The sequence below is a fragment of the Microtus oregoni genome, unplaced genomic scaffold, assembly GCF_018167655.1.
Source record: "Microtus oregoni isolate MIOR12 unplaced genomic scaffold, Mior012 000010F_ref0000083, whole genome shotgun sequence".
Lineage (NCBI taxonomy): Eukaryota > Metazoa > Chordata > Mammalia > Rodentia > Cricetidae > Microtus > Microtus oregoni.
In genome coordinates this window covers 19,558,198-19,582,042 of record NW_024543069.1, presented here as the reverse complement: position 1 = coordinate 19,582,042, position 23,845 = coordinate 19,558,198, and the positions used below count along the sequence as shown (strand labels likewise).

General features: G+C 43.4%; 1 protein-coding gene across 3 annotated transcripts in view; it reads right to left on the bottom strand.

Annotated features, from left to right (window-relative positions):
- Clrn1 (clarin 1) overlaps positions 1-23,622 on the bottom strand; it is a 34,854-nt gene extending 11,232 nt beyond the window's left edge. The window contains exons 1-4 of one of the 3 annotated variants that reach the window (XM_041659526.1): positions 23,366-23,622; positions 8,112-8,133; positions 7,960-7,987; positions 1,061-1,240 (exon numbers count right to left, since the gene is read on the bottom strand). In XM_041659526.1, coding sequence (XP_041515460.1) covers positions 1,061-1,240; positions 7,960-7,987; positions 8,112-8,133; positions 23,366-23,622 — 487 coding nt within the window. The remainder of the gene's footprint in view (positions 1-1,060; positions 1,241-7,959; positions 7,988-8,111; positions 8,134-23,365) is intronic. The other 2 variants (XM_041659527.1, XM_041659528.1) reach the window with 2 other exon arrangements.
- Between the last annotated feature and the right edge of the window lie 223 nt (positions 23,623-23,845).

Below are 23,845 nucleotides of genomic sequence, written 5' to 3'. Positions count from 1 at the left end.
AACTGATCTGTAAGTTTGGAATGCTGTAAAATCAGAGGCTTCCTATTGAATGATAGTCACACATGAATTATGTAAATAGATTTCATTTTCTCATCTTTCTTTTCTTCTTTCAAAAAACGTATTAGAGGCGCCTCTGGCACTGACTAGAATTTACACCTTTTTCATCAGCCCAGTTTTGAAGTGGAATGCGTTTATCAAAACATTAGGTGGAGAGTGTATCCTTTGTATCCTTTCCCAGATGTAACCAGCATTAGTCAACATGAAGCGGTGACAGTCCTGAATGTGGTCATTCATCTGTGGGTGCCTTTATCATTTTATGATGAAAATTTCTCATTTCTTTCATTATGAATAAATAAATGCACACTAGTGAACACTTAGAAATATTGATAACTGGGGTGGGCCGTGATGGCTTAAGCCTTTAATACCAGCACATGGGAGGCAGAGGCAGGTGGATCTCAGAGAGTTTGAGGCCAGCTTGGTCTATAAAGCAAGTTCCAGGACAGCCAGGACTGTTACATAGAGAAACCTTGTCTCAACAAACCTATACTTTTAGGAAAAAAATATTAATAACCATGAGCAAAATTAAGACCATCCATAGCTCCAATCCTCAGAGATAACCACAACTAGCAAAGTATCCCCATTCATCACTCATATATAAATATAGCTTTTATATTAGTGTGTGTGTGCGTGAAAGAGTATATGGCTATATATAAGAAATTCCATCAATTTTTATATGTATATTTCTGTATTTATAGCCCAACAGGTTCATAATATTTGTAAAATATTACTGCTGTTTTCATTTAACAATTTGATACAAGAGTTAGCCCTTTTTTACACCTTCAAAATTACAATGTAAAGATTGTATTCATTCATATAGACTATTGCAGTGTATACAGTGAATTCCATATTGTTAGATAATTATAGTATTTCTCCATTATTTGCTGTCATATATAATACTACAGGAATATTACTGTACACATGGCATAACTACATTTAGGTAGAGCGTCTTTTGACACATTTAAAAAGCACTTAGACTTTGAAGGTAGAATTTTATACTTGCCTGAAATAAAACTCACGAGATATAGCCCTAGTGGGCCATGCAGCGTTTCAAAGGGCTTGCCAAAAGCATTGTACATGAAGAAGGCTGTCCCCACCATGGTTAAGATGACCAGAATCATGGAGAATAGAATGATATTGACGTGGATGCTCACGGGGATGGCTTGGAGCAAATCTGGGAAGACTGAGAATAGAACGAGGATGAGAAGAATTTTATGATCACTTCTCTGCAGGTATAACTGAAAATTTAAATCCCTATTCTTTCCCATGCTTTCAAAAAATCACTAAAAGTCATTTTGATGAATACATTTTTTTTCTCACTTACCAATTTACCCAAAGATTTAAAGATGGGGTCATTTCATAGAATTCACCAGTAAAATATGGCACTTGGGAAGTCCGGGAGAGTCTTCGGTCCTTGATTATTCTCAAGTGCTGGATTAATAACTCAAAACTGCACATTTTTTTATGACCCAAGTTTCAATGATAGTTATCAATAATCACTTTTTAAAATGATCCAAATTTTATAATAATATTTTAAATTTGAATGCACCTGGGAGAATTTCAACATCAGGAGGTTTTTATCCCACCTCTGTGTGCTATAATATAAAAATTGGTTTCTAGGTTACAACAATAGTAGAGAATTGGAAAATTTCGGTCAGCTTCAATATTTTGATGTAGCACAAAGCTGTGGGAAAATTATTTCTGGTACTACAAGAAATATTTTCCGGGTTTAGTAAACATGCCCACTCTATTTCTAGATTATATATTCAGGGCAAGTTATCCTTGCCCGCTCAGGAGATGAAAAACCTTACAGATGTCAGCTACCTCTGCATCCGCATGCCCGCCTTCAGCAACTCTGGACAACAAAGGGAAGAGCAGTCCAACGCATTTCCGTTTCCCTGGCATCGAGCTGAGGCTTAACGTATTTATTGAGGTCCTACTATGTGTCAGCCACTGTTTTGGGAGCTGGAGATAAAGCCATAAAAGAAGACAGAGAAAGACCCAGATGTCTCCCGCAGAGCCTGGACCCTGATGAGAGTACAGAGAGAACTAGCAAGTGAGCAAGCAAATCCAATGGCTTATTTTCAAAGATGTTCACTGTGGTTGTCTCCCTGGACAAGGGCGTCACTTCCCCTTTAAGAGGAGGAGTTATTTCTTCAGTGCCCTTCAGGAGTAAGGACATCCCGTAGCTTAGTTGCCTTTAATTGTCCTGTGATAAAACTGCAGTCTGCCAAGTCCGAAACATTTAGCACTGACCCCTGTTAGTGGGAGTGAAGGGAAAGGGAGCCCCTTGTGCACTTCTCTTGGGAGTAAAAGTAGAAAAACCTCCTTGGCGTTGGGCAGTGTCTATAAAGCCCCGAAATGTCCACACCCTTTAGTTCAATAAGTTTCCTTATTTACAAGAGCCTCTCTTAGGCCTATTTAGGCATGTGAGACCAGCGAAGTATTGTAAACATAGTCATTGCTGAATCTTTGGTTTGGAAAGAGCTCGCATGTCTAACAATAGCACACACAATCCTCTGCAATGGGATTTCACAGAGATCAGAGCAATTCTATAGGAACAGATGTGGAATTATCATCAAAATGCGATGCTAGATAGAAAGAAACAAACCGCATAGAGGGAAATGTGCGTTTTATCCTGTCACTTGTGATGGGTGCAGAGGGGCTGTGTTTATAATGATTGTTTAGTACTCTGCTCTCCTGACTGAATTCTCTTTACAGCTGAGATGGGCATATTATTATATTATTAAAAACTGAGGCACAAGGGACTGGGGAGATACCTCAGTGAGTAAGAATACCTGCTCTGCAAGCATGAGGACCTGAGTTCAAGTCCCCAGCTCCCATGTAAAAAGTAGGGCATACCGAGCATTGAAAGACAGAGTCGGGGAGGCCCCAAGAGCTCACTGGCCAGTCAGCCAGCCTAGTAAAAATGGTGAGTTTCCCCTTCAGAGAGGGAGACCCTGCATTTTCTTAACTTTTTTTTTTTGTATTTTTATTCCAACCAGTAAGCTGGACCAGAGAGTTTTATTGGGGTTACTTAGAAGGATATGGGTGAGAGATTACTTAGAGGAATAGAAACGACTCAAAGACAGCTGCATTATTAAAGCCCACCCAGCATGGGTGACAGCTCACAAAAGCTGGAAACTTGGAGCAACCTGCCCAGCCTGCAGGCAGATGAACGGGTCAGAGAATCCTTTCCCTGGGACTCTGGTATAAACTTCTTTCAGGCATCCTGACTGGTTTGTGCTTCTCCCTGGAAGTTGGTCTGGTCTCAGAGTCTTCTTTGCAGCTTTTATTGCTTACTCTGGCAGGGAGGAGCCTAGTGAATCTGCTCAGTTTCAAGCCTGAAGCTGGCTTGAGTTGTTTGCTTTCCTGTTTAAGGAGCTTCCCTGAAGGATGGAATGTTTCAATGTGGGAGGGAACTGTTATACATCAGTGGGTTTGCTAGGCGGCCCCAGGATCTGATTGTCTCCTCTTCCCCAGCCCTGGGATTTTGAACTAAACCACATGTAGTTTATTTAGTCATTATCTGTTAGCATGGAATCTAGCGATCAGAGCCAGGTTCTCGTTCTTGCATGGAAAGTACTTTACTGACTGAACCATCTCCCCTAATCCTTGGTATCTATTTTGAAGTTTTTATATACAGTAACATTTGGAGCCAAGGTTATTTTGCTTGTCTGCACATGACTGTACCCGGCTGTTCCAGAACCTAGCTTGATTTAGATTACCAATGCACACCATTCCTATTCTTAGGAACTCACCTCAGAGAAAGCGAAAACACCCTTCATCTGAACCTGTATGCAGATGTTTATATGACTTTATTCATATTCACCCATACTGAAATCTATTACATAGCATCGATGGGCAGATGGCTGAGCAAGGTGTGCATATCCATATAATAACCTGTAAGTCAGCAACAGAAAGAAGCAGACAGCTGCTGCACACACTTGCCCAGATCGATTGCAAACGAGGACTAGCTACTGGTCTTTGGGCTCACCCTTCTGCTGGCAGAGTGAAGGCATCTAAGTCCCAGAAAAGAGGGGGCAGGGAAAAAAATCCAGATAGAGCTGACATGCAAAGAGAGGCTGCCATCCCCTTGTCCCTGGAGCCTGCTGTTAGGAAACAGAGTGGGATAGTCATCAGTTATGACTTGCAGTGCAAACACAGGCACAGGGAAGCACTCCGTGGGAAATGCGCTCTCATGCCATCATTTCATAGGGTCTCTGCCTCTTGAACTCTGTCTCCTGCCAAGATGGAGACACTCCAGCCTTCTAATCTCTGCACAGACAAGCCTGTGAAGGCCTTTGTGGTCTTCCCCACGCCTTTCCCTGTCAGGTGTTCCAACACAATTTTATTGATTTATTGTTTATTTAGTTATTTACTTGAGATGTGGTCTCTATGTAGTGCAGGCTGACCTTGAACCTACTGAGTAACCAGGCTAGTCTTAAACTCAAATTCATCCTGCTCAGTCTCCCAAATCCTGGGATGATAGACCTGTACCAACACACCTGGTATCCCATATTCTTAGGCACCTCTCACTGCCCGTTTTGTCTTATGTACCTGGGTTACGAAGGGCTCATAAGAGTCTAGCCAGCAAAACTCTTGTTCCTCAGAGGAAGTGGAGATAGTAGAAGTTCTTTCAAGTTTTCAATCCTTACGTCATACGCCCATGTGTTGTGGCTTGAAGGAGAATGACCCCATAGGCTCATATTTTTGAATGACTGTTCCCATGTTTGTGGACGTTTTAGGAAGGATTAGGGGTGTGGCCTTGTTAGAGGAGGTGTGTCATAAGGGGTGGGCTTTGAGGTCTCAAAGTCCGTGCCCTTCCCAGTTATCTCTCTCTGCCTCGTGCTTGTAGTTCAGATGTAAGCTCTCAGCTGCTGCTCCAACACCATATCTGCCTACCTGTTGCCATGCTCCCTGCCATGATGGTCATGGACTAGAAGCTTCTAGAACCATAAATTTCAATTTAATGCTTTTTTCTTTTATAAGTTGCCTTGGTCATGGTGCTTTGTCAGGGCAATAGAAAAGTAACTAAGGCACCGTCGTTTCTCTGTGTCTAGCTAAAGCCTCCCTTTGTTATTTGTGAAAGGAATGCTGTTTTCCTTTGTAGGATGAAGCCTTTTCTCTGTGCTCTTAGACACATTCTGTCTTCTCTAGCCTACCTCATCTACCATCTTCAGCCTTTGGTTCTGTCCTTCTGTCTGCTCACACACATACAGTCACACAGGCACACCCTAGCCTGACCTAAGGGAATCTACCATTTCCTAATTGTAGTAATATTTTGTTTGTAGTTAGATTACAAATAAAGTTTGTCTGAAGATCAGAGGGCAGAGCTAAGCCACTAGTTAGCCATACAGGCCAGGCAATGTAGCACACACCATTAATCCCAGCACTTGGGAGACAGAGGCAGATGGATCTCTGTGCGTTCAAGGCCACCTTGTGCTCCACGAGATTGACTCTGTCTAAAAGAGAAACAGAGCTTACCCAGTGGCGATCCCAACACTTGGGATCACATGCCTTTAAGCCCAGCACTAGGGAGGTGGAGACAGGAGTGATATGGCTGGGCAGAGAGAGGACTACAAGGTGGGAGGAGACAGGAACTCAGATGTAGTCTGAGGATCTGTAGAGACGGAGAAGTCTGAGGCTTCAGTCTGAGGATCCGGTCTGTGCATGCAGTCCGAGGGTTCGGTCTGTGCATGCAGACTGAGGATTTGGTCTGTGCATGCAGTCAGAGGGTTCAGTCTGTGCATGCAGTCCGAGGGTTCGGTCTGCGCATGCAGTCCAAGGGTTCGGTCTGTGCATGCAGACTGAGGATTTGGTCTGTGCATGCAGACTGAGGATTTGGTCTGTGCATGCAGACTGAGGATCCGGTCTGTGCATGCAGTCAGAGGGTTCAGTCTGTGCATGCAGTCTGAGGGTTCAGTCTGTGCATGCAGACTGAGGATTTGGTCTGTGCATGCAGTCAGAGGATTCAGTCTGTGCATGCAGTCTGAGGGTTCGGTCTGCGCATGCAGTCCGAGGGTTCAGTCTGTGCATGCAGACTGAGGATTTGGTCTGTGCATGCAGTCTGAGGATTCCATCTGTACATGCAGTGTGAGGTTTCATAGAGACAGCAGCAGTCTGAGGATTCGAAGAGATGGAAATTCCCCTTTGGCGTGAGCACTGATAGAGGTAAGAACTCTAGTGGCTGACAGACAGCTTTGCTTCTCTGCTCTTTCAGCATTAACCCCTATATCTGACTCTGGGTTTTTATCATTAAGAACAATTAGAATTCGTGCTACAGCTATTCTCAATGCTTCCCTTTATACTTAGTCCTTATGCCAGTGTCCATTCTTCCAGTTCCCATTTCAACTCCTGCAACGACCTGCCTTAGCCACTCCATCAATGACTTCTTTGAAAAAAACCTCTTGTGCCTTCCTGGTTGTGAGCCTTGGCGAACCATATTCACCTTTTCTCCCTTGCTAACTATTGCAGAATATTCCTTTATACTCTGTGAAGATGTGCCAGGGTGGGTGGTTTAATAAAGAGTTAAATGGCCTATAGCTAGGCAGGAAGGGTTAGGCGGGACTTCTGGGTACAGGGGGCACTCAGGAAAAAAGAAAGGCAGTGTTGCCTGCTGGACGCAGAGGAAGCAAGACATACAGGAGGAGAAGTGAAAGCCGTGAGCCACGTGGCAACATTAGATCAATAGAAATGGGTTCGTTTAAGTTATAAGAGCTAGTGCGGTAAGCCTAAGCTATAGGCTGAGCTTTTATAGTTAATAATAAGTCTCCATGTTGCTTTTTGTGAGCTGGCGGCCCAAAGACAAATCCATCGACAGCCATCCCTGGGGTGTTTAGGCCTATGAACCATTCTCCATGAAGGTCTGTGCTCCCGAGGCTTCCCTCAGCCAGTCCCTTGCACCGCAGTCACCCTTCTGCCAGTCTCTCATCCTTCTCTCTCACTCTGTTCCCGGACATGTCTCTTTGTATCTCATTCATCCCTCCCTGAGAAACTCCGTCTTCATCTGTGCTTCCAGCTGCTGCCCCCACCTGCAGGTTTCCACTTCCGTGCTTCGGCGCCAGGCCGCTCCTGACCACAAAGGTTATTTGACAGATGAGCGGGTTTTGTTTGTGCTCCATCAGTGAACCATCGTGTTAAACAGGACCATCTCCTGCTTCGTCTCCTTCTGCAACTGCTCCTTCTGCCCTTCGTATCTTGCTGACCTGGAACAACCTTCCAGAGCTTTGTAGAAATTCCGGGGTGTTCTGCTGTCTCTCCAGTTGCTTTTTTTGTAGGAGGGTTTCGGGAAAAGTGTCTCTTTCTTTGTCCTCTCCTTTTACTGCTGTGTCTTGTTGCAAGTCTCCTCCTGGCCTCCTGCTTCAGCCTTCCCTTTATTCATCTTCTCATCTGTCATCTGTCCTGTCTCATGCTTTAATTTTCTTAGTGACTGTGTATTGCCTACAAGCCCAAGTTAGCCGCCTCAGGATAGTAAGCAAAGTCTGTAATATCCTGGTCACTCATCATCTCTTGATGTGGGAGTGATTTCTTATTAATAAAGAAACTGCCTAGACCCATTTGATAGGCCAGCCCTTAGGTAGGCGGAGTAAACAGAACGGAATGCTGGGAGAAAGAAGCTGAGTCAGAGAGTCACCATGGTTCTCCCACTCCAGACAGACGCAGGTTAAGATCTTTCCTGGTAAGCCAGCTCGTGGGCTACACAGATTATTAGAAATGGGTTAGATCAATATGTAAAAGCTAGCCAATAAGAAACTGAAACTAATGGGTCAGGCAGTGTTTAAAAGAATACAGTTTCCGTGTAATTATTTCGGGTAAAGCTAGCCGGGTGGCGGGACACAGCCCGCCGATCCGTATTTCAACAATCTCTCCACCCCCCACCCCATCCCACCCCACCCCTGCCTCCAGTCTTACCTTCCTCTTCCCACACCTCTTCTGTATTCTGGACTCGTTAAGCCCCAATGTTCCTTTAGCTGGGAAAATCCCTGCTTATGGTTAATGAAAAATGACTGACCCTTGAGAACTTCCCTGCTTCCTCTGCCTCATCCTCACACAGAGTAACTCTCCTTCATGGAGCTTTCTGAACAACACAATAGTGATAGTAACCACTGTTCTTCCGACAGCAATAGTTGTGGCTCTTCATCAGAGTGCACATGCTGGCCCTGCGGAAGCTTGGTGGGGCTGTGCAACATGCCTTGGCCAAAGTAATTAAAGTGTGAAGGTGGCAGATTTGAGGTTCAGGTCAGGGAATTTAATTGCTAAGTGTGATGGTCTCCAGAACACTTCCTCTGCTACGATCGTCTCCTGTCAACATTCCATATGGCAACTGAGACCCAGACTGAACGTACAACTGACCTACGAAGAACTGTGTACTGTGATCAAGAATGCATCTGTTTTTTAAATCTATAGAGTTTGGATTGTTACTGAAACACAACTCAGGTCATTCTGACAAAGTGATTGATTATAAAGACTTCTGATAGATTCTGTAAACGGACAGGTATCTTCTCTAGTGGCTTTCACATCTCCAGACTCCAGCAGAATGTTAAGGCATATATCGGCAGTAAGGAGACTTTCAGAAAGAGAGAAGCTGGTGGTGCATATCTCTCTAGCTTTAAATTTTTTTATTCTATAGGCAAAGTCATGTTGTTTTCAATAGATCAAATAAAAAAAAGAGATGAAAACATTTGTTTTTACTAAGTTTTACATATGTTCCTTCTTGCTTGTCATTAACCCATGTTTTATTTTGTTACCCCCAAAAGCATGACTTTCATTTCAGTTGCTTCAAAACTTTATTTTAGTTCTAGCTTCTGGATTTTTGTTATATTTTACTCAAAGTCTTCATTATCCCTTTATCTGTTACTGATTCTAGTCCGTCAAGTCTCTTACTCTAGTAGTCTCAAAAACAGGACTTGGCAAATTTAATCTGAGTTTATGTATAATATAGCATTGCGAGGAGTGACAAAGGGCTGAAATATAATAAATCACCAAGGCAAAAGCTGATGATGTTGCTGCTGTGAGGGTTGTGAATATATAGGCGTTAACTGAGGGGGAATGTCAGGTTGCTCAGAACAGCACTTTTAGCGTTATGAAGGTTTGGGACTAATGAAGTTTTGCCTTTAGTCTATATGAGATCTCTAAACATCTTAGCTCCCACGTCTGTAAATGCAGAGAGTGAAGCAGCAATCTCACAGAAACAGGGAATTGAGTAGTGGTTACCAGAGGCTGGGCTGCAGGGAGATTGGTCAACAGGCACGGAGCTCCAATTAGGCAGGAGAAATATGCTCTGTTGCACAGTAGGGTGACTCTGGTTAACAAAACTGCATTGCATATTTCAACATATCAAAGGGAAGACTTCGAATGCATCTCCTTACCCTGATTGGATCCCTACACAACACACATACTGAGGCCTCACACGGTGCTGTGAATACATACTATTATGTGACAGAAGAAAGGTAGAAAGAAAAGACGGAAGGAAGGAAGAAATGTCACAGAGCTTATGAAAAATACAAATGAGATCATTTTTGTAGCAGCTCTTTGGAAATGTGGAATAATTGCCTAAATAGTTCTTAACTTGATGAGAACAGCAGGGGAGCTGCCCTGCTGACAATCATGGCATGTGGTTGCGCAGTGTGGAGCGTCCACATTTTCCAGTCTGAGAACCAACCACGGGGACTGGGCAGGGGCCATTCGGTCTACAGGTGATCAGATTACAAGTCTTTTTCTGGGATCAGAGAGCCTCCACCTCCCGCTGTAGTCCTTGGATTATGTGAAAGGAACTAAGACAAGCTTTTCATTTTGTAGCTCAATCTTTCTTTTTCTCTCATCACCGGGTGGGTGGCTATTACTATTTTTAAAATGCTGGCATTTTGGCTTTCTCATGACTTACCTGATGCCTGTCACACATTTTCCTCGTCATCTGATACGCTGCTTCCGCTCCTGTTTCTACTTCCCGTGGGCAAGGTTTTGGACACTCTCTGCAATGGCTTGTCTGAAATGATCTTCCTATCGACAACGGACTGCGAATGGGACCCCAGTGAGGCTCTTTGGAAGGACCAGTGGCTTTGCACGGCGGGCAGACAGATGTGGATCAAAATGGAAGCTTTGTTTTGCCTCACGTGATTAGGGAACATGTCTCGGATCTTCTGCCAACTTCTGCAAACTAGGTGACTTCACGGACAGAGACAGGTGGGGGTGAGCAGCCAAAAGGCGTTCTTGCAGGGCCAGAGCTGGCTTTTCGGCCCAAGCAGCTGGACCTGTAGCTGGTGGGCAGATGTGCAAAGAAAGAATGTCTCTATGACAGAGAGGCAAGTGCACTCCCTTTCTCACTGGAGACTCGGCCACCAGATTGTTCAAGGACATGTACAGTTTGATGACGGAAAGCCCAGGATCTCGGGTTGCCTTTGATCAGAAGATCTCCAGGATGTAGAAAACTAAATACCACTTCTCACTCTCTTTCGAACTCAGTTTTGACCTCTTGGCCTCAGTCGCTGGCCCCTCTCCTGACTACCATCACCCCGGTAGCCCTCAACCTTGACAGTATATCGCCGTCACCTGGGGAGCCATTAAACCCACCCAACATGGCAGCCTCTGCCCTACAGAGGCAGATCCAATAGCCCCGGGATGGAGCGTTGGCAGCATTCGTCGTCCTAAAGACTCCCCAGGTGATGCTAAGCTGCATCCAGGTTCATGGACCACTGACACTGGTCCTAACAGTGTGGGTCTTGTCAGCCCTCTTGCCTTCGTGGAATGCAGATAATGCCATCTGTGAGACTCTGGGAACAGAAGCGGCCTCTGATAATGATGTCAACAGTGATAAGCAACTGCTGCTCAGATGAAAGCCTCAGAGGTAGCCTCAGAGGTTCCGCCTTTCCTCTCAACTTGTCCTTCTCTGCATAAAAGACATTTTTATTTTTAAAGGCCCCACTTGGCTTCGTGGTGCTCAGCTATTCACTTTTCTTGAAAGAGAATCAGAGGAGGGGAGATTTCTCTCTTTTTACAGACATGCTCTTGATCCGGGTTTCCCCTCAGCCCATCGTCAGCCAGTCATTACGGACATCGGGTAAAAGAGATGTTCTTGACATAAGCTCCATGCAGTCATCTTCCCTAGCATCACCCACAAACTCACAGCCAGGTATGGAGCCAAGCTCCTGATGGCTATGTGGCCGATGACATGAAATCCATGACCCCGTACTCAAAAGGAGGGAGACATGCTGGTATCACAAGACCATTTGAAATGTTATTTCAAGCACCTCACCTGACTCTTTCTTAGCTCAAGCACATCCAGCTGGCTCAAGCCAACCTGCAGGCCGTCCACCATTGAGTCCCAGTCACCCAGGGTGGTTTTCGGGTGACAGCTGCTTTGGTATTTATGTGTCTCTGATAACAGAACCCAGTTAACTGCTCTGAACCTGCAGGGGTGTAGTCACCCTGGAGCAGTAAGTTTTGAGAACTTTGCTACGTTATGACTTGCTGAGATAGAACAGAAAACCAGCCCTGAAAAACCAATCTATCAGGTACTAAGTTTGCTTAGTCAAACCTATGGTACCCTATAATGAAAGTGCCTTCCACCTACCACACCTATCCTGGGCACTTAGCTGCCTATCTATGCGGAGCAAAGTTTTCCATTGCTCGGTGCCCAGCTTCGTACTATGGGATCACATGACTGAACGTCAATGGTTTACAAGGCCTGGCAACGATGAAGAGTTTCTGAATGAGTCGAAATTAATTCAAAACCAAATGTGTAATACAGCTGAGGTGTTTCCGGCAGAACCCCAGGTTGCATGACATGGCTTTCATTTCGGCTTTGGTTCTGAGTACACAATGAGCACCTTTTGCACTGCGCAGGCTGTTAAACTACACAATGACAATGCACACTGCTTGGAACGCCGCCGGGGCTCAGTCCAGACTATTGTGCGCTGCAAACTGCAGCGTTCCCACGGTCCACATAGGGCTCATCTGCTCTGCTAAACAGAATGGTTTAATTATGGACAACGAAGGCTTTTTAGTATTCTCCTACCATCGTCTTTCAGCATGAAAGTATCAAATTAATTTGTCTTTGGATTGGATTGTGTTAGAATGCTTGATTCTAAAAATTGCTGTTTGAGTTTCCGACTTGCGTTTCAAAAGTGTTTGTTAGCTAAATTTCGGCTTGGATCGGAATCGAGTTTCCAACCATTTCTAGAAACGCCTGTAAACATCCTTCTTCCATTTTGTACTACATGTGTATACGAAGTAGTAATCTCAGTACTTATGATCATGGAATCAAAATATTGATCAACTTTGAAACATGTTAGCAATGCTCTGTTCCCCGACGCATTAAATATTCAGCCAAGACACACTTCTTTATGAAAAAATAAATGATCACGTCCATCGTACTATCGCGCGAATTTGCTTTCATTGTTAATAAGTCACAAAATTGTGTATGTACCAAAGAATTGTTTTAAACTAAATGTCTTTATGAGTCATTGTCTGCAGAAATGCTGGAACTGTGTAGCTATGTTATCTACCTGTGCACCCAGGGTCCAGGCTCACACAAAAATGTCTTCAGCAGGGGCTGGAGAGATGGCTCAATGGTTAAGAGCACTGACTGCTCCTCCAGAGGACCCGGGTTCAATTCCCAGCACCCACATGGCAGCTCACAACTGTCTGGAAATGCAATTCCATGAGATCTGACACCTTCACACCAATGAACACAAAATAAAAAGTTAAATAAATCATAAAAAATGTCTTCAGCAGAAAGGAATTATGCATAACGTTTCTCAAGAAGCCCTAGTAAAGTATATATGAGTTTTTTTCTAAAATACAATTATAACTTTATAAAATACGGAATTTCTAAGGTTAAAATGAACTTTTGTTTATTTAATTTAAAAAATGAGACTTTAAGCCAGGTGTCATGGGTTTATGGGTGCACACCTGTAACCCCAGCACTCATGAGGCTGAGGCAGACAGATTTCAGGGAGTTTTGGGGCAGCTAGGGCTGCACAGTGAGACTCTGTGTCAGAAGAGCATGTGAAATGATGCTCTAATTCTGTCTTCTTGCCCCTGGTTTTCAGCGTGAGTCAGGTGCTGACACCTGGCTCCCTGGTGAAGTGGTTGACTCGGGACGTCTTCTGTTTTGCTAATTGCTGTAGTACAGCCATTGCTGTAGTCACAGCAACGAAATAGTGGCCACACCATAAAGACTTCAGCTAGTTCAACAGTGTCCTCAGATGTCTTTGCCTTAAACCTAAACTGTGGACAGGTAATTCGTAGCTCAAAGTCTCGGCTGAAGCACGTGACCTGTCCGATCTTCATTATCAAACCGGATTGACTGTTTTATCTTCCAAAGCCCAAAAACCAGCGTTTGGATAGTTAGAGATTGAATTAAAGCAAGGAATGAACTGAAGAACAAGTTCTTGTGAGGTTTCAACATCATATTAAAGATGATGCCGAGATATGGAAGGCTGTCCAGTGTGAACGCCAGCACCACAGAGAAACAACAAAGGTTAAAAAAGTCCACAAAACCAAAACAAACAAATAACAATAAAAAACAACTCTCTGTATCTTTTTGTTGTTCCTCTAACCAAAAGATGATTTTTTAAAAAAAGTCTTATTTATTATCTGCACAAGAACTGGAATCCAGGTCTGCTACATGCTGGCTCCTTATATGATGTGGGGAACGTTTAGTGATATCTCAATGCTTCCAGCCCCCATATTTGACCAAGAGAATGATGTGGTAACAGTAGTTAGCTAGACCGATAATAGGCATTGAGGAGGGACACCCTCCCTCCCAGTAAACTTTGAACACCGCGTCCTGTTTCTCTGAACACTCCAGAAAGAGAAGCCTGCTTAGGATTTAAATCAGCATACGAGAGAGTGGAAGTGTGCAGACGTCGTTGAGACTCACAGAGTGAAGGCTACTTCTTCCTGGTCAAAAATAGTGACGACCTCTGGCCCTCCAAAGGTTAAGTCGGTCACAGACCATTAGCACCTCCCTTGAGGAAGTGGGCCTTGCCAATCACCTGGTCAGGGGTCTGACTTCCCCAGGAAATCTGACTCTCCTGAAGACACGCTAAGGAGAAGAGAAGACTAATTATCTCCTTAGTGAGATAATGTGCTTCCTCCGGAAGTCGCGAGCCCTGCTTCCCTTTTACTTTCCTATCTCTTTTTCTTTTTTTTCTTTATTTTTTTTTTTTTTTTGGTTTTTCGAGACAGGGTTTCTCTGTGGTTTTGGAGCCTGTCCTGGAACTAGCTCTTGTAGATCAGGCTGGTCTCGAACTCACAGAGATCCGCCTGCCTCTGCCTCCCGAGTGCTGGGATTAAAGGCGTGCGCCACCACTGCCCGGCTCCTATCTCTTTTTCTTCCAGGTAATAGCCAAAAGCAAGTGCATCCCTCCACTGCCGCTCTGGCCTTTATCTGAAGCTCTCCTCTTGCCTTTCACCGTCCTGGGGCTTGCTGACCTCCACTGCTAAACCTGCCTCCTCTCTGGAAGCCATGACCTTTTTTTTTTTTTCTCCTTTCTCTCTTTCCTCCTGGTAAGAACCAAGATTTACGCCTTGCCTACCCTGTTGATTGTCCCGAAAACTCTCAAAAAACTGACCTTGAATGTTAAATCTGGGTTTATAATGAAGAAAAGAAAAAAGAAATACCTGTTTCATTTCACTGCCTTTAGTACATTATTTACTCAGTAAGAATTAACTGTGTGAATCCCATGTTATACTGTTCTGTTATATCAGTCGCTCTTTTAGAAACATATTCAAGCTGGCAGTGGTGGTGCACGCCTTTAATCCCAGCTCTCAGGAAGCAAAGGCAGGTGGATCTTCATGAGTTTGAGGCCAACCTGGTACAGAGCAAGTTTCAGGACAGCCAAGGCTACACATAGAAAAACCTGTCTTAAAAAACAGAAAGAAAGAAAGAAAGAAAGAAAGAAATAGAAGGAGAGGAAGGGAGGGAGGGAAGAGAGGGAAGAAAGGAGGGAGGGAGAGAGAGAAAGAGAGATCCACTATACTAAATGGATAATTTTAAGGCATGGTAGCCACTAGTAATACCCTTAAATATTTTACTGCAGTGTTCTATTGATAACATAGAAACATTAGATAATGTGAAAATAAAGCATCTATCCTTGAGCCTGAGTCTGTTCATAAACTCTTTCCTTCATAGGAAAGCTAAGAACCCAAAAGGGAACCCCAATAACAACAGTAACAACAGCACCCATCATGTAAGGATTGTGGACAATACATAGAAAGTACTTGACACCTATATTTACTTAGTAAATGCGTGCTGAACTCACATTTTTTTCTTCTGAGATGTCTGAAAGAGCTCGGAGAAAATAAAGTCACTTTCAGAAGTTAAAAAGGAAAGCAGAGAAAGGGGAGAGCACGAAGCCACCCTCACTGTATTGTTTTGTCTATGGTTGCTTCTCTGAGAGCTTTTCATCCTGATCCACAGGCTGCGTGCTGCCATGAGGATGCTGGAACAGGAACTGGGTCTTCCCCGAGAGCAAACAAGGGCTCTGTGGCATACCAGGGCTTGGTCCAGGCACCCATTTAGGGTCATGATTATGCTAACTGACAGAAGCCAGGCACAGAAAGACAAGTGCTACATGGTCTCACTCATATGCATAATATTAAAAAGTTGGCTCCTGTAGTGGTCTGAATGAGAATCGTCTCCATTGCCTAGTGTATTTGAATGATGTTTGGTACCCAGTTAGTGAACTTGTTTGGGAAGGATTAGGAGGCATGTCCTTGTTGGAGGAGGATGTTGCTTGGGGGTGGACTTTGAGGTTTCAAAAGCCCATGCCAGGACTAGTGTTTCTCTCTAATTTTCGGCCTGCTGTCTGTGATCAGGATGTAAAGCTCTCAGCTATAACCTCACTGCCATGCCTGCCTGCCTTCTTTCCGCCATGAGGACAACTAACTAACCTTTTAAAACTGTAAGCCAGCCCCAGTTAAATGATTTCTTTAGAAGAGTTGCTTTGGTCATGCTGTCTCTTCATAGCAACAGAAAATTAACAAAGACAGCCCTGTAGGATCTGAGAGGAGGATGGTAGTTACCAGGGACTGAGGTGAGAGAGGGATGATGAGTCTGATCAAAGGGTGGGAGACAGTTAGGTGGGCTCAGGAAGACCCACTGTGCTGGTGCAGTGATGTAACTACACATAAAATAATATACTAGAGATTTCCCAAAGCTGCAAAAAGGATTTGGTACATTTTCCCCATAGAGAAATGATAAATGTTTGGGGAGATGGATATGGTTATCTCCATTTAAACATTACATATTTCAAAGGGCTCATATATATGTATGAGAGATGGCTCAGTGGTTAAGAGCCCTTGCTGCCCTTGCAGAAGACCCAGGTTCAGTTTCCAACATTCACTCAGCAGCTTACAACTACCATAGCTCTAGTTCCAGGGGATTTGACCTCCTCTTCTGACCTCCAGACATGCACATGGTACACAGATATACATGTAGTCAAAGAATTCATAGATATAAAAAAAGAAGTCTAAAGAAGTTAAATATATCAAACATCATTTGGAACTTTAAAGTAGGTACCATTTGTAGGTAACAGTTAAAAAATAAATTTTAAGACAGGCATAGTGGTGCACACCTTTAATTCCAGACAGGCAAATCTCTGTGAGTTTGAAGCCAGTCTGGTCTACATAGTGAGTTCCAGGACAACCCATTTCAAAAACAAACAAACAAAAAAGTTTTTTTAATAGATCTAAAAACCAAATATAGTGAATCATTCTTTTATTCCTAGTACTCAGAAAGCAGAGGCAGGCAGATCTCTATGAGTTTGTGGTCAGTGTGGTCTAGAATTTTAGGTTTTCCCACTACAACTCCACAAGAAAAAACAAACAAATTAAAAGAACAGCACCCTCCACCCCCAAAACAGTAGCTTCTCATCCACATTCTTTTCTTCTAGATTCTCTGGGACAATAATTACCCAGCTGTCAGTATAAGGATGATTTAGACGGCAGGGAGGCTGGGATCTAGCCCTTTTATGCCCTAGCCCACATGGTTGAAATTCTGATTCCTAAACAATGCTGATCCTGCTGGTCTTTTGATAAGGAAATGGGAGAAAGGAGCAGTGATGGTCAGGGGAAAATGGATGCTTGTCATTTAAAAAGTATTTCCCTGACATTTCCCAATGCTTACAGAATAACAGGCAGAACCTCCTCTGGGTAAAGAATACCTTTGAAATGTTAAGCAGACTGATTTTTTTTTTTTTTTGCCATTTTCAGTATAAGAAATTAGATTGGGGTAATTTTTCATGGAGGACAAACTAGGAATCTACAGAGAAAAAGAATGAAAGAGCACCTCCCCGCTTCTCAGCCTTCACTGTGTGGCTCTGTCTCTTCGCTGGCTCCAGTGTCTGGGCACTGATAAGCTCGGCTGCTCTCAGAAACCCATTCACCCATCGCTGCTAAGCTCCAAAGCTTCCCTTTCTTCACTGGATCCTTCTTCAACCTGCTGCTTTCCACATAGAAAGTCCAAAGAGTGACGAACAGGGAAAGAAAAATCTTCTCGATGGAGAAACAAGCTTGGGTCCTGACACATAGGGGCATAGTTCAGAACACTTCATAAAAACTCAGCCAGAGGAAGGGCTCACAGAACTCCCTGCTTCTAAAAATGGTGGCTGAAACCTGCCAGTCAGGAAAGACATCAAGTGACAGAGACTAGAAAGGCTGGGTGGACAATTTCAGATCCTCAAGGACCTCATCTAAATCAGCAGATCTTTGTGTACATCATAGAACATTCAGTTTAAAGGAAATGTTCAGAAACAACCCAGTTCTGCCTCCATTTTATGACAGAAGAAAAAGAAATGGGCAATGGTCCGAGCACCAAGAGCCTGAGCCTCAGCCGGTGACAGAAATCCATCTCCAATCTAGGTTGCATGACTCTGATAGAGTCACTTACTAAACATCTGTGAAGCCATTTTGTGCTGCGCTCTCTCTGCTCAATGCCCCAGTTTGGGGGCGGGGCTCTCTGGAGCACTCTGTATCCCTATCTCCTGGGGATTAGGCTCTCTGTGCAGAGCAGAAATGTGCACATCCAAATTCATATGATAGATGTCGAAATAGGAGAGGAATGACAATGTAAGGAGGGGCAGGAGGCTGTTTGACTGAGAGAAACCTAAGGTTGTTCCTTCTCCGTATCTGTTCCATTCATTACTGTTATTTCAATGGAAAAGAAGGAAGGTGTCTGTTTGCTGGACTGGTTCATAGGTGCATGAGTCTAGATTAAAAACATCTCCAATCTAAAAGACAAGGGGGCTGTGCATTCTGGGTAAATGTACAATGGTTCCTTCCTCCCATCAGAAAGATTTAGACAAGCCACACAGGCTTCTTTCACAGATTTATCTCCTCATACATCCCATGTGCAGAGGAAGGGGACAGGGCAAGGTTTCATTAGTGGGACATTTAAACCTCCAGCTCTTCCAGGAAAGACATTGGAAAGCTGTAGGAAGCATGGGATGAACCAGCTAAAGACAAGAGACACATTTGTAAGGGATAGAGTGCCAGTTCTCATCATGGTCACAAAGACCCCCAATTCTCAACTATTCTATGCCATGATATGTTCAAGAAGCTACCTTCTTGTTCACAGGGGTAGTTTAAGTATACACCCTGCAATCTGGGTGTAGGATCTCTGCTGTAATCTGGGTCACATCCCTTTGGTGTAGGATCTCTGCTGTAATCTGGGTCACATCCCTTATTTGGAACAGGATCTCTGCTTCTCTAAGATATGAAGTACACTGTCTCTGTCAAGGCTTTTACAAATTTTCAATCACAGAGCCCAAATTAAAATATTTTTGAAGTATGACTAAAGTTGGAAGCTGGGATGCATGATTGTTAAATTCTATTTTTTACATATCAGAAAAAAAAAAGAACTCCATATGCTTTTACCAGCTCATTGAACTGTGTTGGCAATGAGTAGATCAGTATATATCTAGGAATGACTGATACCATATGATTCTTGAATATCATATTTTGATAATGTTCTGTAGTGTTTCAAACCAACAAAACAGAACACATGCACACATGCAGGAGAGAGAGAGAGAGAGAGAGAGAGAGAGAGAGAGAGAGAGAGGAAGGGAGGGAGAGAGCTCAAAACTGGCAGTATCTGTTTTGACGGCTGCACTTGGCATTCAAACATTATCATTAAAATTTTACAGGTGACATAAGATGAAGCACCGTATCAAGCAGTTGTGTTGCCTTCAAAGGCAAACATTTTCTCATTATAATGAATGAAATCATGGTCTGGGCAGGAATGCTAGTGACCTCTAGTAAATGAACCACTGACCCATAGATAGATGAGAATCAGCCTGAGTAAATGAGGCAGAAGTTTTCCCAGCATAACGTTGCATGCTAACAGGGCAGATTCTTAGTATGATGAGACGAGATAGCATGGTCGGTAGGGAACACCTAATAGAAACAAACATCACTGCGCTGCCACACTCCTCTGCTTCGTCATTCTTCATTCTCATCTTACACCAGATGTAGAGGCTTTGAAAGTGACACCAGCATTGCACAGAAAAGCCACACACATAGACTTGTCCAGCAGAGCCAAGCAAAAGGTCATTTAAAATATCGACATTGTCAATATTTATTCAGAGTAAATCGCCGTCTGAATCTATGCTGTACAATGAAGCAGCATTAAAACAGGCACTTGAAATGTGGCCAGTCCTAATTAGGTGTGCTATGTAAACATCCACTAGGATTCGGCTGTACAAAAGAAGTAGAAAGATATAAAACATTTCAATGATTTTTATATGGATTATCTGTTTACACAATAGTATTCTGGATACCCTAGTTAAAGAAGATTATTAAGTGATTCTCACCTTTTTTTTTCTTTTATGTTTTAATGTGGCTAGCAGGGCTTATGTTGTCACTCTATCGGTCAATGATGATCTAAGCAAAAAGTCAAGACTGAGGCTCAGTGGTATAGTATTTGCCGACCTTGTGCAAGGCCTAGAGTTCAATCCCCAGCACAAGAAAAAGTCTAGACAAGCAGAATGCAGGTATAAATCCAAAAGAATTGAAGTAGGAATCTATAGCACCTGACAACTAGCCGCAAAGTGATTGATACTTTGATAAGTTGTTTCCATACCTCCTCTACAGGAGTGCTGCTCTAAATCCCAATATCTGCTTGGTAACTTTCTAAAGGAGCGCTGAGAAGCAGAGGGGACACTATGGGAATGGTTGTGTTCAGATTTTTATTTTGACTGTAGAAATGGGGACAGAGTCACATCTCTGCAGGCTCTGGAGGCCACCAGCTCTGCTCAACGGGAGCTTCTGCTGAGATGCCAGGGTGAAACCACTTACTGTTTTATAGTAGCAGGATTTCCACTTAACCTTCGAGAGCACCTATCAGAAGGCTCTCTTCTTAGAAGCAAGTTGATGAAACACTCTTGTCTGGGTACAGAGGGCATCTTGAATGAGACCACATGACCCATACGCTACACCGTGATGGGGGTGGGAGTGTGAACTTCGGAAGTGCTGAGTGTTTCAAAAGCATGTTCACAGGGAGTGTCAACACTCAGAGGGATGTGTGTTTAAGTGTATTAACAGTGTGTTTTTAAAAAATTATTTATTTATTTATTTATTATGTATATAATATTCTGTCTGTGTGTATGCCTGAAGGCCAGAAGAGGGCACCAGACCCCATTAGAAATTGTTGTGAGCCACCATGTGGTTGCTGGGAATTGAACTCAGGACCTTTGGAAGAGCAGGCAATGCTCTTAACCTCTGAGCCATCTCTCCAGCCCCGACAGTGTGCTTTTTTGAGAATTCCATGCAGATTATTTATTGTACAGCTTTCCTACTATTCCTTCTTATACTGAAATAGATTTCAATTTTATTTATTTATTGCTTAGGCAGAAAAGACAAGACATCATCTGTCTCTTTCTCTGGAATTCACCAAAATAAATGAAGTTTTAACGTGTGTTTCCCTGTATTATTTGTGTTTACTTAATATGTATATCGTAGAGTATAGAAAGGGCTGTCATCACAGAGAAAGCAAAAATGTAAGCGTTTCTTCACCATGCTGGGGAGAAATGTACAGGCCAGCCAGGAGATCAAAGGGATTTGTGAGATGGCTTTGGTATAGCAGAAACCCTGCTGGGCTTTGCTAGTCCTCCTAGAGGACTTGATTAGAATAAATTCCCAGGTAAGGCCACCGCAATAGATAGCTAGGAAAAGTAGACCCTGGACCATAAGGAGAACACATACAACTGTGGGTCCCGAAGGAAAGCAAGGCAAAACATATGGAGTACCTCGGATGCAGCACGTGCTAAGAAAACAGCGTGCTATTGTTTTGAAACACAGGCTGCGGCAGAAGTCACGTTTACCCCTCCTTCACTGTCAGAAACACAAGGCCTCCGGGATCATTCCCCGTCATTTCCCGCTTTTGTCTGACTTCCTTTGTGAGAAGCTTTATTCAGCCCGTAGTTGCCGGTGACTCACGCTGAAATCATCTCACTCATCTATTTTCCTTTTATTTATTTTTTAATACAGTTGCAAATCACACAGTATTGGGCTTTGTTCGCCCTCCGACCCCCGCCTCCAAGGTACGTAACCCTCACAGCCCAGGTATCTTAATGAACTAAAGACGTTCGAAGAAAAGTAGCTGTATCCACTTCATCAAATCCAGCCGCTGATAATTTCTGGAAAAGCGGAAGACTAATCCTCAGGGGATTTTCTGGGGCCCTATGAAAATTCCTGTCACTCGTTAGCCTATGTGGGCTGGGGGTCGGTGCCAAGTGGCTGCTTACAAGATACACGGAGTGTTGCAGAAATATAAATGGGCCAGGGCTGAAATTTAATTAGACACTGCATATGTTAATAATAAATTCAATTAATTTCACCTTCTGCCTATACTGGAGGAGAAAAGAAGCTCAGGCAAAAATAATAATTCATCTTAAATGCCTCAGCTGGGAGCCCCTTTCCTGAAGAGTAATTTACTGACTGTGTCTTCCTAAGATTGCTCTGAACCAGCCCTTTGAAATAATAACAACTTCTGGATGTGTGTAGCGAGAGATACAGCAAAGGACTGCTTATTAATTTTCATTTAATGAGCTGCCCATTCTCATGGCAATTCCTTAAAACTTCTCGAGATAAACATGTTACAAATGCCGTGGCTAACACTTCCATTTGGCCAAAATCGCGATAGACCATCTCTCCTGTTCCCTACCTGAGTTGAAGGTCAACCCGCTGCCGGTTTCTCTTCACTTGGCACGCATTTATGACAGTTATCGCGTCGGGTCGTTTGAAAACGTTTGTAGCCAAGTAATTCCAAATTGGATAAAGATGGAAAGAGAATAATTCTCGACAGCAAGGGTTTTAGCGGTGCCAGGCAGGGCAAGGAGCAAAGTCACGGGGAAAGGGAAAAGCAAGAAAACGGGGCCTTTTTTAAAGGACAAAAGGCACGAAGGTTGTTCCTTTACAGGGGTCCCATTTCCTCAAGCACCCTTTGTATCTAACATAGATGCTACGCTGTCTTGCATAATTAGTAATACTTGGGAATCTTAAGGGTTAGACTTCAATTTTCAAAGAGATCGACTAGGTAGATAGATGATAGATAGATATAGATAGATAGATAGATGATAGATGATAGATAGATGATAGATAGATGATAGATAGATAGATGATAGATGATAGATAGATGATAGATGATAGATAGATAGATGATAGATAGATGGTAGATAGATGGTAGATGGTAGATAGATAGATAGATGATAGATAGATAGATAGATGATAGATAGATGATAGATAGATGATAGATAGATGGTAGATGGTAGATAGATAGATGATAGATAGATAGATAGATGATAGATAGATGATAGATTATAGATAGATGATAGATAGATAGATAGATAGAAGATAGATAGATAGATAGATAGATAGATAGATAGATAGATGAGAGTGAGAGCGCCGTGGTCCATGGTGCGCATGGAGGGCAGAGGCTGACTTGGGGAGCTTGGTTTTCTGTTCCCATCATGCAGGTGCCAAGGATAGAACTCAGACCAATCATCTTGGCATCATATACCTTAATGCTGAGTCATCCTGTCAGCCCTTTTAAAAGGTTATGCTTTCAAAAAGCTTTACTTCGTAATAACCAATTATTTGTGACCATAATAAAAATAGCAAGAATGAAAACTTAATAAGAATAAAAAAAAACAAAGTAAGAATCAAGGGAGAAGAAGTTGCTTAGAGCCTTAGGTATTTCAAATGGCCCATGGTGGCTTGAATAGTCCTGCAATAGCCAGAGCAAGAGCCTCTACACGTCTTTGCAAGAGCAGAAAGCATTGAATAATTCAGGCGCAACTGTTACTCACATGAGAACCGGAAAGGCCTTGCTCCTAACCCACATTGCCTTATGCCTTCTCCGTGGAAAAGCCCATATTGCATCTCGCCCATGAACTTGGTCAGCTCCTCCCCTGAGGCATTGACAAGCAGAGCCCCCGTTTTGCAGAGGATAGTGGCTTTAATCCACAGTGGGGTCCCCACTGCTGTCACGACTCCGAGAGCACAGAGAAAGCTCAGCACACCGGCCATACAAAAGATGATTTTCTTCTGCTGGTTCGGCATCACGAGAAACGGCTTTGGTGAGGATGCAGTGCAAAGCCAAGACCTTTGTGAGCATCAAGAAGGAACCGCCCCTTCCGCATTTATGACACGGGCTGAAGGGACTAGCTGGGAAAGCAATGTCCTTCCTCGCAGCGGCTCCACCAGGCGGAATGCCCGTCCACCAACCGTCCTTCCTCACCCACTGTGGGCTTTGCTCCTCTTCTGCTTCTCTTCAAATAGAAAT